This window comes from Aricia agestis, chromosome 10, assembly GCF_905147365.1.
Source record: "Aricia agestis chromosome 10, ilAriAges1.1, whole genome shotgun sequence".
In the NCBI taxonomy this organism is placed as follows: Eukaryota; Metazoa; Arthropoda; class Insecta; order Lepidoptera; family Lycaenidae; genus Aricia; species Aricia agestis.
The window spans coordinates 5,708,473-5,722,671 of NC_056415.1; the positions used below are offsets into that span (position 1 = coordinate 5,708,473).

The 14,199-nt window shown below is 36.9% G+C and overlaps 1 protein-coding gene across 4 annotated transcripts in view; it reads right to left on the reverse strand.

Moving 5' to 3' along the window:
• Window positions 1-44: 44 nt before the first annotated feature.
• The window catches only part of LOC121731409 (elongation of very long chain fatty acids protein AAEL008004-like), a 47,353-nt gene continuing 33,198 nt past the window's right edge, over window positions 45-14,199 (reverse strand). For all 4 annotated transcript variants that reach the window (XM_042120821.1, XM_042120818.1, XM_042120820.1 and 1 more), the window contains 4 exons: window positions 13,150-13,206; window positions 11,917-12,159; window positions 3,314-3,466; window positions 45-2,770 (listed from right to left, as the gene is read on the reverse strand). In XM_042120821.1, coding sequence (XP_041976755.1) covers window positions 2,630-2,770; window positions 3,314-3,466; window positions 11,917-12,159; window positions 13,150-13,206 — 594 coding nt within the window. In that variant the 3' untranslated portion in view covers window positions 45-2,629. The remainder of the gene's footprint in view (window positions 2,771-3,313; window positions 3,467-11,916; window positions 12,160-13,149; window positions 13,207-14,199) is intronic.

A 14,199-nucleotide genomic window follows, 5' to 3' on the forward strand; every position in this document is an offset into this window, starting at 1 on the left:
TTTATGTTATAGGGGCATTGGGATAGGTAATAAAAAAAGTAGGGTAGTGTTTATATAGTTTATTTGCATTTTTTGTAAAAAAATTGCAATTTACATGAACCAATTTTTTTATAAAACTATTGAACAATTTTATATTTACAATGGCGAGCTTTAGCTAACACTGCTAACAGCAGAATCAGAGTACAAAAAGCACCTCAACTCTGATAAGTACAAAAATAAAACGGAAGACTAAAAAACTTATGCGTTTGAATGTGCGGATAATAGAGCATGCTGATGGCTCGTCACACAACCTAAAGTATGTAACCCGTAACATAATCAAATACGAGAGGCCGGCCCAGAGCGAAAACTTAAAACTATACAGCAATTACAATTCAAAAGCACTTCTACACGGTTATGCCTCTGAATTGAAAATACTGTTTGTAATGTACTTCATAATGTACTTCGTCATCAACAGGCTATTTAATAAACACTGCTGCCGAATTTCAGTCATCTAAACTAACGCATTCTAAAGTGAAAAATTTGATCGGAATGTTAATTCAAATTTAAACTAAGCAACATTCATACTCCATTGAGCATTTATTAATTGTATGTTTATGCAGATATTGTAGACTTAAAGAGCTGAATAGAACTTTTTTGTCACTCTGGTCTACATTTTAAGATGCAAAATTGACTGTACCTAGAAATAGTTTAAAAAGTCTGTAATAGTTGCCATTGTTTTTGATTTTTAGTTAGTCGGTAAACGACAAAAATTATCCCAATAGGGGTTAAAATGTTATTTGGTCTCTCTCAATCACTGCCCGGGGTACGGCCTATACCTCCTGCCAATATTTCTGCAAACTCTGATCAGTAAATGAATTTGTAATCTCCTATATAATTTCAACGTTTGTAGAAATACTGACCTCACAATATTAATGCGATTATAAATAACGTTAAAAATAACTTTCAGAAATAAATACCCAACACAAGCGTCTAATTAAAAATAAACATAATTTATTTGAAATCGGAAAGATGCAGTAGAAGTCGCGATCGTACACGATCAATCGGATATCGTTTGCTTTAAGCAAAAGTTCTTAAACTAAAAAATATTCACTAATAATATTAAATATTTCATCTAAGTAGTAATTGCGGATATCGATTAACAAAAAATATTGTCTTTTTTTTCAAATCGTTTAAAATAATATATTAAGTCGTTCAACAATTTACAACATAGAAATAAAAATAAATATTCAACGACTCCATTTGTACAATCGGTTTGTTCGATAACAGTAAACAGTCGAGCTAGCGCCCTGAACTAAATTAACCTTGCATCATCCAAACTAAAATTACAGCGCCTCCCGTCGCGGCGCCTATACTAGAAGCGAAATATCTAAATGTAATAAAAGTATAAAACGCTATGCGATCACAAAACTTAGCAATACTTTAGTATCAGTTAAAATGAAATTTACACCTCGGTAATCGCCTTACTTATGTACACTAGATAGGTCACGTTACACTAAACTACAGCCGACACCGCCCAGCGCTCGATACGTGCGATATCGTGACGATATTGTCGCGTTCATATCGACGAGCAACGTACCGATATCGACAACGTATTTAGTTCAGCACAATTCATTGTTGCGTGTATTAGCCTCTGCGTTACAGTGACGTAAAGAAAGAAACCAACACGTGCAAAATAAGATGTAGAAATTATGATCGATTTGGCGTTGAGGAAATTAACAACAGATGTAAAGAGCTTTTTTGAAAGCCGCAACAGCTTTGGCGAACTCAAAAGAGTAGGGAATATAAAAATAAATATCGACGATAGGACAATCTATTAACATCGACAATAAATTTTTGTGCTAATAAGTTTTCTGCTTATTTGTTGACCCGATTATTGGCAGCGAATGTATCAACAATAGGTGAAATTCCGACCAGGAAAATAAAATGGTTTTTGCGGAAGGTTAACGATTAAACAAAAATGTCGATTAAATCAAATTTTCGAGATTTAACCAATCACATTTCAGCTCGCAGTATTGCCGCATTAAAAACGCCAGATTATTATCCTGGTCAGTTACACTAGCATGGCCACCATAGAAAGGCTTTCGATGAATAGTCAAAGTGACAGATGAGGAATATATTTTATCATTTCTCCCTGAAATCTGTCAGTATTTCTATTCTCATCTCTACTGTGGTCACGCTAAATGGTCAAGCAAGGAACATTAAATTACGTAATCGTAACGATATCGTAATTGAATCGTATGAAAATTATAACAAGCCTCCGAGTCAAAATCCATTCGCCAACGTCGATAGCAAAGTTAGATGTCAAAAATGTATCGCAAGCGCCATGGCACTTTGCAATGTTTCAAATCCCATACATGTTTAACATCCAACTTTTGACTAAGCACTCTGTTGCTTAGACAATGCATTCAATATTTTGAAGGCGAAAGTTAACAATAAAAAAGTATAGAATTTTACATCATATCGCGTCATAATATTCTCATATTTTTTTCTATCTTCGCTGACGAATTTTTTAAATAGAATTATCTAAGTACCCTTCTCCATGTAACGTTACGATTACACAGCTATTCCCGGTGTGTGTGTGTGTGTGTGTCTGTACGTCAGTGGGCGTGGCCTACGCGGGGGGGCGTGGTCAGTTGCCGGCGGGCAGCACGGTGCGCGCGCGCACTCGCCCGTTCGTGTGCCCGTTGCTGTATCCGTTCTTCATGACGCCGTTCTTGTACGTCACCTCGTCGATCTCTGTGCTCACCGGCTGTGTTGCTTTGACTGCCGACTGAAAAAAATAATTGACGCGACAGCGAAATTAGCCACAGAAATAAACTTCAAACGACTGTTTAATAGTATTTGCGATCGATTGTTTTGATACCTTCATTGAAAATTAATGGCCGTAACGTCTTACTACAAAAGATTTAAACACCTGTTGAACAGTTGATTAGAGAAAAATTCTGTACAAAATGGTCTCAAAACAACAGATGTTTAGTTTTTTGTGGTAAGACCGTTTATGTCAGTAAAAAAATGTTATTACACTGCAGCTACTATTATTTACAAAAAAAAAAACGAATCGAAGCAAGGATTTTGAGTCCTTTATGTTTCTTTAAGTTCTAGATCCAACTCAAGAGATAACTTAAGAGTTAGCACCAATTTCACCAATGCCTGTAAAGTTAACGCTCCAATTAGTATCACGTTACCTCTTTCGTTTTTCTTATGAATGAAAGAGAAGACATGACATTTTAACAACCTGTTAGCACTAACAAACGTTGGTGAAATTGGGGCTTAATACACTCCTCTGGTAAAGCTACATTATATTTAAAAATACCTTAGATCTGCTGTAGGACTGGTTGTAAAAGTCCTTGAAGAGGAAGAAGAACATAACGGCGTGCATGCCGATCCACCACACGAACGCGCGCGGGTAGTCGCACTCGATGAACAGTAGTTGGAACGCGTGGACCATTATACCGATGAACTGAATCTGATAAGAGAAATTAAAGCTATTAACTTGCATATGGGTAAGAATAAAGGTGATACCGCACTAGGCGTAACTACACAGTAGCGACGCGACATGTCATGGCCAAAAATTCTGTGCATGAAGTCGTATGAGAAAAGCCGCACTACTCGGCAGCGACGCTACGCGACATAAAATGTCAGTTGTATGAAACGTGAAGTGTCGCGTCGCTTCGCTGCAGCGTGGTGTCAGTTTGTACTTTGTGCAGTCTCGCTCAGGGCCCGATCTAAGGGGGGGCGAGCCGGGCATTTGCCCAGAGCGGCAAAAATGAGGGGCGGCGAAATTGACTTATTCCTATCTTCCAACCTAGCCATACACCACTTAAGCTTGAGAATTTTACCAGCTAACCTACCTTAAGTTTGCTAGTGGAAATATTTGAGTATTTTTTACTCAAATATTCCTCGCATTTTCCCCCAACAAATATGTTTCCTGTATATGTAAAGGGCGGCGAAAATGATCTTTGCCTGGAGCGGCTAAATGGCTAGATCGGGTGCTGGTCTCGCCTTTAAATATTTATAGGGGTAAAAAAGGTAACACAAAGAACTCGACCGTGTAAATGACAATTTAGTGAGATGGCAATTAATAAGTAAATATCCATTTTCACCGATCTACCTCTATATTTAAAGTGCTCTCTTGGGTTTATAATTAATCTCTTATGATTTAAACCAAAGTATTTTTTTTAATTTACTACACATAACCGTAAAATATTAAGTTCTTCGTAAGATCCTTACAGTTTTTTTGTAATGTCCATTCAAAAACTTAAATATATGATACAAATTTCAATCAGCTTGATTATTCAAAAGCGTTAGGGTGGGTGGGTGGCTAATACGGAACAAATAGTAAGCGGTGACGAATTGAATATTACCTAAAGAAAACGACTAACAGTCTAAATATACGTATTGATTTCTATTGTGATTCATTAGAAATTTCGTTTACTCAGTTATTCATTAAGCAAACATTCAATTTCTATTTTCTAACAATACAAATCTGGCTAAAAACTAAATGGCTAGAGTCTTGACACATACTTGAATTAATATTATCATCGTATTCAAGTACTGATATCATGATTTTCTGCAAAGCATCATTCAAGGTAAATTATCGAGGTAAACCAAAATGACAACTATTAGTGAAAGGTTGCATTTAAATAAGAGTCACACCCAGGCACCGGAAGTGCAATATTTCATATTGAGTAAACAAACTTAAAATAGTATAATTTTTATGATGATCTGTTTTGTCTGGATATTAATGATGAAATTATTATAATGCGATCGTAAAAATAAACGCAGAAGGAGAACCTGACCAACTGAAGGTTGCATGATTTTGTTGTAAAATTCTACGAGTCTAGCGGGGCTGCGTATAAAGAACTCGATCGTGTCGAAAGTAGGGAAGACCCAGGGACTATAATGTTGATAAAATAAAATTATTATCTACCCCTCTATCCAGTGTCGGATTTATAATTTTATGAGTATAGGCCACTTCATTTCTGCAGTCAATTTATATAGCCGTGGCCTAGGGGTGGCAGCGTCCCAGGAAGGCGGCAGATTTCGTATATAGTCTGTCAAGGAAGTGAAGAAATTAAAAAGTGACGCTGCCACCCCTAGGCTACGGCTTATACGGCCTATCTATACTAATATTATAAATGCGAAAGTATCTCTGTCTGTCTGTCTGTCTGTCTGTCTCGCTTTCACGCCAAAACTACTGAACCGATTGCAATGAAATTTTGTACACAGTTATTCTAGAGTCTGAGAAAGGACATAGGCTACATTTTGATGTGGGAAAATATCTTATTTCCATGAAAATTTCGATGAAAATGAATTCGCATTGCGCGTGGCCAGCGCTCATCCCGGGGGTCCTGGGTTCGAGTCCCGCAGGCGGAACAAAAAGTTTTCAATGTTCCTGGGTCTTGGATGTGTATTAAAATAATATTTCAAAAATCTTAAATATATTTTATGTATAATATTATAAAAAATCCAGAAATATATCGTCGCGATGCAATGAACATTTTAGTTCTAATACGATTCAACAGATGGCGCTTTTTTTTTTACTTCGTTGGAACATAGAACTAATCATACTTATTAGTTATTATGTTTTTGTTTATAGTTTTTAATACGTTAGAATATTATGTTTAATAATATTATCACTTGCTATAATAATAATCAATCTATCTTATCTTATAGAACTCCTACTGCATTTCTAAGGAGTTCGAGTGTGTTGTGTTGGCCTATATTCCATCCAGAAAATATATCAATGCAATCAACATTTTAATTCTAATATATGAAAACAGATGGCGCTTTATTTTTTACTTCATTATTATAACAGAACTAATCATACCTACTTTATTATATATTATTATTTTTATTCATAACTAGCTGTTGCCCGCGACTTCGTCCGCGTGGACTTTAGTTTATAGCGCGCGGTGTCAACAAAATTTGTGTCAAATTTAAAAACTTTTTAAAACCCTGGTAAGTGGTACCCCTCTTAGGGCCGCGCTACACCGGAATGGCAGCGCTGAAAGTGCTCGCCTCGCCGCTGCCATTCCGGTGTAGCGCGGCCCTTAATTAATCAAAATACCCAAAAACAGCTGTGCAGTGTGCACATAATCTGTACTAATATTATGAATGCGAAAGTATCTCTGTCTGTCTGTCTGTCTGTCAGTCTCGCTTTCACGCCAAACGCCAAAATTACCGAACCGATTGTAATGAAATTTTGTATACTGATAGTCTAAAGCCTGAGAAAGGACATAGGCTACTTTTTTACTGGAAAAAAGGGTTGTAAGGGTCGTAAATTTGTTCAAAAAATTCATAATAGATGGCGCCGTGCGTCTTCTACATCGCGCTGACGCTTGCTCAAAAGTCTTTCTATAAGAGGTGGTATCATCTTACATTTAAGTCTCGATTTTTTTCGATTGTTATATCTATTCTACGGTATTAAATAACTCAGTACTTTATCTGTGCAGGCAGTGACGTAACCTTAAGACCAAATTTCACCAACGACTGTTAAAGTTAATGCTCGAATTAGTATCACGTTAGCTGTTTTGTTTTTCATATGAATGAAAGAGAAGACAGGATATTTTAACAAGCTGTTAACACTAACAGACGTTGGTGAAATTGGGGCTAAACCTATCAATGATAAATAGTTTATGGGTAAAGTTGTGTAATTGGGGGGCTAAATAAGCTTTAAAATTTGGCATAATATATAAAGTTTAACATACAAAAATGAAGTACTTATTGTTTGCACACTGCACACCTGTATTGATTTAAGGGGTACCAGGGTTTTTTTATAAAAGCTTTTGACACCAATTTTGTTGACATCGCGCGCTATAAACTGAAGTCCACGCGGACGAAGTCGCGGGCAACAGCTAGTAATTTATAAATCGACTGAGGAGTGAGGACTGCTTCTCTCTCTTATCTCTACATGGAGACTGGAAACTAGACACGTGTTTTGGTGACTGCGGTTCAGTTGACCAACGTCATTTGGTTGGATCATGTCAATTTAATGTTAATTGTTATCTGTCGGCTGAGTTTAACGTAACGCGACCAAACTACGTAGGTCCCTCATCTGCCTAGGGGGGCAGGGGGGGCAGCTGCCCCTCCCTGCCCCCCCCTGGCGACGCCCTTGTCTAGGACTACACTCTAAACTAGCCTTCACCTCTGCTTCAGTTCGTTAGATGAATATGCCATACCTATACCAGGAAAAAATCCCAATTATACGTTTCAAATGTTACTTGTTAATGATTACTATTTTTTGAGTTCCGTACCCAATATTTCTGTTGCCGCTATAACAACAATACTAAAAACAAATTAAATTAAAATATTAAAGGGGGCTCCCATACAACAAACGTGATTTTTTAAACATTTTTTGCTCGGTATAATAAATATATTATTTATCGGTATCAATGATGACAACAGGTAGGCACTTGAAATGTACACAAAATGCTCAGCTGTATTTATACTTTAATAATTAATAATAAAATTTAAATAAAATAAATAATTAAGTGGGGCTCCCATACAAAGAACACAATTTTTTACTATTTTTGCTCTATAATGGTACGGAACTCTTCGTGCGCGAGTCCAACTCGCACTTGGCCGATTATTTATTCAGTGCGTAAAGGCTATTTAGCTTCGGTAATTTTAACACGGAAACACGCCGGATTCGGAAGTAAAAAAGTAACATTCCGTAACGCGCGTTTCCCAAGCCGTTCTACGAGTTCGTGTAATACATTATTAAATACAGGGTGTAACAAAACTAAGTGATAATACTTTAGTATGTGTATGGGTCCCCTATATTGAGTTCGCTGTGAAACTATGCACCTCTGAAAGGGTAACCCTTTTTTTTTTACTCTTGTATGGTAAAATAAGGACGCGCGGGTGCTTGCCCAAACCACTAAAATTTTTTAGCTGTTTCAACGCTGCTACTTTCAGAATGAACTCTTTATAAGGGCCACATACATACCAAGTTTTATCACTTAGTTTTGTTACACATTGTAGAGCGGAGAGGAAAAATTAAAAAAAGAATTGCGTAAAAGGAAGTATTTCCATAAACGATATTAATTAAACATTGGACCTTAAGACAGAACTCGCTCGGTCAAAGGCGAGTCCTTCCGTGACCTTGGGTTGACCTACACTCGATACAAGGTGAATGTTTTCCCTTGGCATTTTACAAATATTTGCTATTAATAATTCTATTAATTATTGACATTTATTCTCAAATTAGAATACTTTTGAATTGACAACGAGCGGAGCGGTTCAGGAATACGGAAGCTGTGGTTTCTTGACAAATGTTCTTGTCACTATGACGTCTCTAATGTCTATCTGGGCACTGTAGTTAATCCTTTGTTAAATATAGCGCCTCATCGAAGAACGAGAGCGTTCTCGCTTGTAGTAAAGAGAAGGCATGATATTTTATACAGAATTGGCAATAATCCTTTTTACTTATGGCTCGGAACTTAGTGGATTTGATGCTCAATGTGTAGCAACACATGGTAGGGCTTCTAGCAATAAAATATTTCACTCGAAAGATGACTCTATAATCCCTTGAACTTTGTGTCAGAATTTTAGTCACGTGTAGACGCACGCAGCATTACGGAACCTCTGCTGTATGGGTGCTTAAGTGTCTCTACATATTTATACTAATAATATGTGTGTCTGTCTGTTATTTCTTCAAGCCCAAACCACTGAACCGATTGTTATGTTTGATACGGAGATACTTTGAGTCCCGGGTAAGGACATGTGATATTTTTTATCCCGAAAAATGTACGGTTTACGCGCGATTAACAAATTTTGATGCAACGGAGCTGCAGGCGTCATCTAGTCAAGTTTATAAAGCAATTTCTTGCAATAATTCTGCTTACAGAACGTTCGTTCCTTTGTGCGGCCCTGGGTACGGTCTGAAGTCTTGTAAATGAACTGGAATGAACTGGTTTCTTGAATAACCAAATTCATGGTACCCCATAGGCCATAGGAAACCCGTTCGTACGAGTTCATTTGCGACAAATTCAAAAATGATCCTTTGCAAATGAGCGATCCCCGAAAGAATACACTTAGTAAGTCAAAAGTAGTCAAGCTCTTTAGACAAAAATCGCTAAAAATAGAGTTACTTTTGTAAAAAAAACTTGCTAAACAGTAAACAGCCAGTTATTGGAAAAAAATACCAAGTTTTAGTTCGCGTGAAACCACCGGTTCACTTGTAGAATGTGATGAGAGATCAAAGGTGATTTTAATTGGTCACACTAGTTCGAGAAAACGTGTAGTGATTTACGTGTTTCGCAGGGGGAGGAGCAAATAAGATTCTATATAATTGGCAAGTAGCACCAACACCGACACCTATAATCAGGATATTTTTATTTTTATATGACGTCCGCAACTCCGTTGCGTCATAATTCGTTTATCACGCGGGAACCGTAGATTTTTCCGGGATGAAAAGTATCCTATGTCCTTTCCCGGGACTCAAAGTATCTCCATGCCAAATTTCAGCAAAATCGGTTTAGCAGTTTGGGCGTGAAGAAGTAAGAGACAAACACACTTTCACATTTATAACATTAGTATGGAAGTATAGATGATTGCTCTTTTGTTAAGATATAGCTTGCTAGCGGGCTACATAAAGCTTGGTAACTCTACAACTGCCTTGCTAGATTTATGTTGTCAACTGCAGAAGGACTTTCATAGAAATTCTTAGAAATCAATAGTGTTGCTGCAACATCGTTTGCTGAACCTTCTTGTCGTACAAACATGTTAGGTACATTTTAACTTAAAGTTTAACCATGTAACGGTTCAGATTCTATTTCTGCGTGGAAATAAGGACTTTGATAGCAAATAAAGGGCATTATTCCCATTACGAAATTACTTTAACTCCAAAAACCCAACTCCTAAAGCAACAAAGATGTAGCAATGGGAAGACTATGAAGTGTCGTAGATAATGAAATCGTGTGAAATGGGCTACGATAGAATCGCGTTCGATTATTACGTAACAATGAGCAAGAACAACAAAACGTTCGCGTTATTATGAGAATTGTCATTAACTCGAACACGATGTGACTTATTGCGATCGTTTAATCTAAAAACAAACGTGTATTTAGGGCATTACATACTTCGTTATTCTGGGACTAAGTTCCAAAGATATCTAGATTGATATCTGGACAAAAATACTTCTTGTTACTTTAAGGCATTGACGGCTCTGTATAAAATTTTTGGGGGCCATTAGGATTTTTGTGATTAAAAAAATGGGAAGCTTTTACTATTTTTTGCTAACGCACGTCGGGGCCCCCGTGGCCCTCGTATTGATACGTCATATTATACGGCAGTAGCTACGCCCCTGGGTACTGATAATATTAAATGACAATAACTTAGGCATTTATAAGTTTTATAACCAATGCAGGATTGACTTTTGGACAAGTCCCGATGATCATAGATTACGGATTGTAAAAATCATTAAAATGGTGATTAGTCCTTTTGTAAAAAGTATTATAATAAGCCCGACATTCAAGACAAGTTTACTTCCATGATTATATTACAGGTTTACCGAATCTTGAAAATTATCAAAAAGTCAAATTATACTAAGTACTATTCATAACATTATGTTATTAATTACACTTACAACCCCAACTACGACATTTTAAAGCCCTTGACACAGCAACTATAATAATACTCCCCACACCGGTTTCGGTGACGGTGGCCGGTTTCATTGAAACCAGACCAGGTACGCAGGAGTAATTTTATAGTGCCCAAGTGTGTGCGCAGTACCCAAGAGCACTCTCTATTCCTTTACTCTCATAACCCAGTGGGACGGAAGACCGACACGACCGGCGAGAGATCAGGCGCAGGACCGACTTTTTACATGCCCATCCGACGCATGGATCATCTTACTTGTCAGACAATCAGGTGATCAGCCTGCATTGTCCTAACCAAACTTGGAAATAACATGTTTCCAACGCGGGATTCGAACCCACGACCTCCGGAGTCGGGAGCGACGCTCTAACCACTAGACCACGGAGGAGCAACTATAATATTAAATAATAACGATATATCTATATATTGCCTACACCTTTTCATACAAAACGTCATGGTCCACGTACAACAGCAAAATGTTTATTTTACACTGTTTTCACGAAACACATTATAGCTGCCATGTGTGAAGCACTCAAAGGTAGCTCATATCGGCCCTACGATTATTTAATATGATTAATATCGTTACGACATCGTTATATCGGCGGAATGAGGTTAATAGAATAACCCAGTGACACGGTGCCACCTAATATGTAAAGTAACATCACACGGCTGCCGAGAGACGAGAACACCGGAAGAACGCTTATCATTTTGGAGGTCGATTGGTCATGAAAGTATAATTGTGACATGTGTTTTGAATCTTCTGTTGTGACTCTGTGTTATTAGTTGTATTTTGACTACATAGTTAAAAGAGATCATGCGGAAAAAACCCAAAATAAAAGGCTCAGCTCTTAGACATTAAAAAAACTTGATTGCACAAATTATATTATATAAATTTTGTTTCGTCGGCTCAAATTCGTGAAAGCATGAACCACTTATTAAAAATACTAACATAATGGAATACACTTATACATTATATAAAATTCCGTCCTTATCTGTAAGTTGTAAGTTTGGAAGCGACTCTTCATAAATAAGGACAAAACATTGTACTGCAGCTAGCATATATTTTACCGTGATTACCGTCTAACTTATCAATAAAGTCCAAACGGCATATCGAGGCACAAAACTACTTATAAATGTCAAATTACGAAATTCTGCGCCTCATTCAGATTACGGGCTACCACACATGACTGCGAATTCGCATCGCATCGCAAATATCTGCGACAAAAATGCGATGCGAATTCGCAGTTTTGTGTGGGAGCCTTAAAGTATAGTAAGATGGTAGAAATCATAACAGATGCAATGGTAGAAACTTACCATCTGCAGCGCGGTGAGGTACTTCTTCCACCATAACCACCTCCTCATCTGGGGTCCCATGGCCGCCAGCATGTAGTACGTATACATGATGATGTGGACGAATGTGTTGAGGAGGCCGAAGAATGTGCTGTGTCCGCCCGGCGTGAATTTCACACCGAACCACACGGACATCGGCATAACGCCATGGTGGATGACGTGAAGCGTTGATACGTGGTCAAACTTCTTTCGCAGGATAAAGAAGATCTGCGGAAGAAATGGAATATAATCTGTGAAATACTGATCGGGAAAAAAGCGGGAATATAATCTGTGGATCTTTTGAGGTGATTAGAAGATCGGCCTCGCCATGCCTGTTTTTACCAACTCTATGCATAGGTGGATGACCTGAGCGCCTCTCAACTTAATTCTAACGATATTTTTTTTTGTCTTCCGAAACTTTTTGACAACTATGTAATTTATATGTGTGAGACTTCTATAATTGATTTACCAAAACTTATACGGCAATAGATGTGTCTCTACTCTCTAAAATCACAACCTACATATATCTATAATTAGATATATCTGCATCGCCTTTGCTATATATGTGAATTCAAACTAACGACCTTATGTTGGTTTGTGTTCGTTGATCTATTTTCTTAATCAAATAAATAACATGTAACTTTTATATGAAACATTTTCGTGTCCCACGGGAATCGCATTATTTGGACAAAATTAAGGCTAATCGAAAGCTCTTTAATTACATGCACGCAACCATGCGCAATATAAGCTTGATATAGCAAACATATTAACGACCGAATACTCCACGCACGCTAATCCATGTGGCTATCTTTCTCTATCAAGCGGGTTTTCCAATGTATCAGACAAAGACAACAACATGGAAAAGAGCAGGCGACAAGTAAATGATAATAATAAGATAATTTAAATTTAAAGAATATTTAGGAGCTCAAAGTGAGGCCTTGATTCCTTAAAACATGTCTACAAAATATGCTTTGAAGATTCATATAAGTGTTGAGTATTTGGTCGTCATGCTACTAAAATAAACTACGTACAAAGTTACGGCTCAACCAGTACCAAAAGTTTGCGTCACAAAAGGTTGAGACAAATAATGACCGCAACGTCTGCAGACGTGGTTGAACTATCCATTAAAGGTTCAGCAATTTTCATGGTAATCTGGTGGAGTCGTAACTTCGTCTATTGTACCTACCATATTTAAAGTGTGATTTAATTTCAACTTACCGTATCAAAGAATTCAGTAAACTTTGAGAAATAGTACCACCAACATACGTTTACCATCTGAAATGTTTATTTTAAATTATTGTTTCGCAATTTTAAAATAGCACAATTGAAAACAAAACATGAGTTTTTTTTTTAATTTTAAAATATTTGGCAAGAAAATTTACTATCTTATTTATTAGATTAATTGTATCAAGACAGATGAAAATGGGTTTTGTTAGGAGCTTTGTCATTCAAGCTGCAAGATCATTTAAGCTGAAACTAGGCGCAAAATATATTTCTTTTTCTGTTGAATTTATTATACCCGGTTTCTAAGGGTTTTCAAGACTTTATCTACTGCTATAATGCTTTTGATTGGCTAACGTCGAAACATTGACTAATCAACAGCACTGCTGAGTTGATAAACTTTTGTTAAACTTAAAAAAAAACCGGGCATTTGCCAGTTTTTCTTTTTTAATATTCAGTTTCAGGTTAAGAGATCTTTACAAACATAGCGAATGGTAGGATCATGGTTTGACGCTGTTACATGGGTATGGGTTCTTACAATGCATTGATGTAATGATTTACTACTCGTTGATACATTCAGCCTTTAGGATTGTCTAAAAACACTCTCTTCCTACTTTAATATTTTTAATATTAAAGAAAATCTGCCAAGTGCGAGTCGGACTCGCGCACTAAGGGTTCCGTACTGTTATAGAGCAAACATAGACAAAAATTATCTTTTTGAATGGAACCCACCCTTAATTTTTTATTTTATTTTAATATTATTCTTAAATATTGAAGTAGATATATAATTAAGGCCTTTGTGAAAATATCAAGTGCCTAACTGTTGCCATTATTAATATCGAGCAAAAGGCCAAAAAATCACGTTTGTTGTATGGGAGCCCCCTTTAAATATTAATTTTATTTTGTTTTTAGTATTTGTTGTTATAGCGGCAACAGATATACATAATCTGTGAAAATTTCAAAACTCTAGCTATAGCGGTTCTTGAGATATAGCCTGGAGACAGACATCGAACTTGGAAGTCTCATGAATAGGGTCCCGTTTTCACT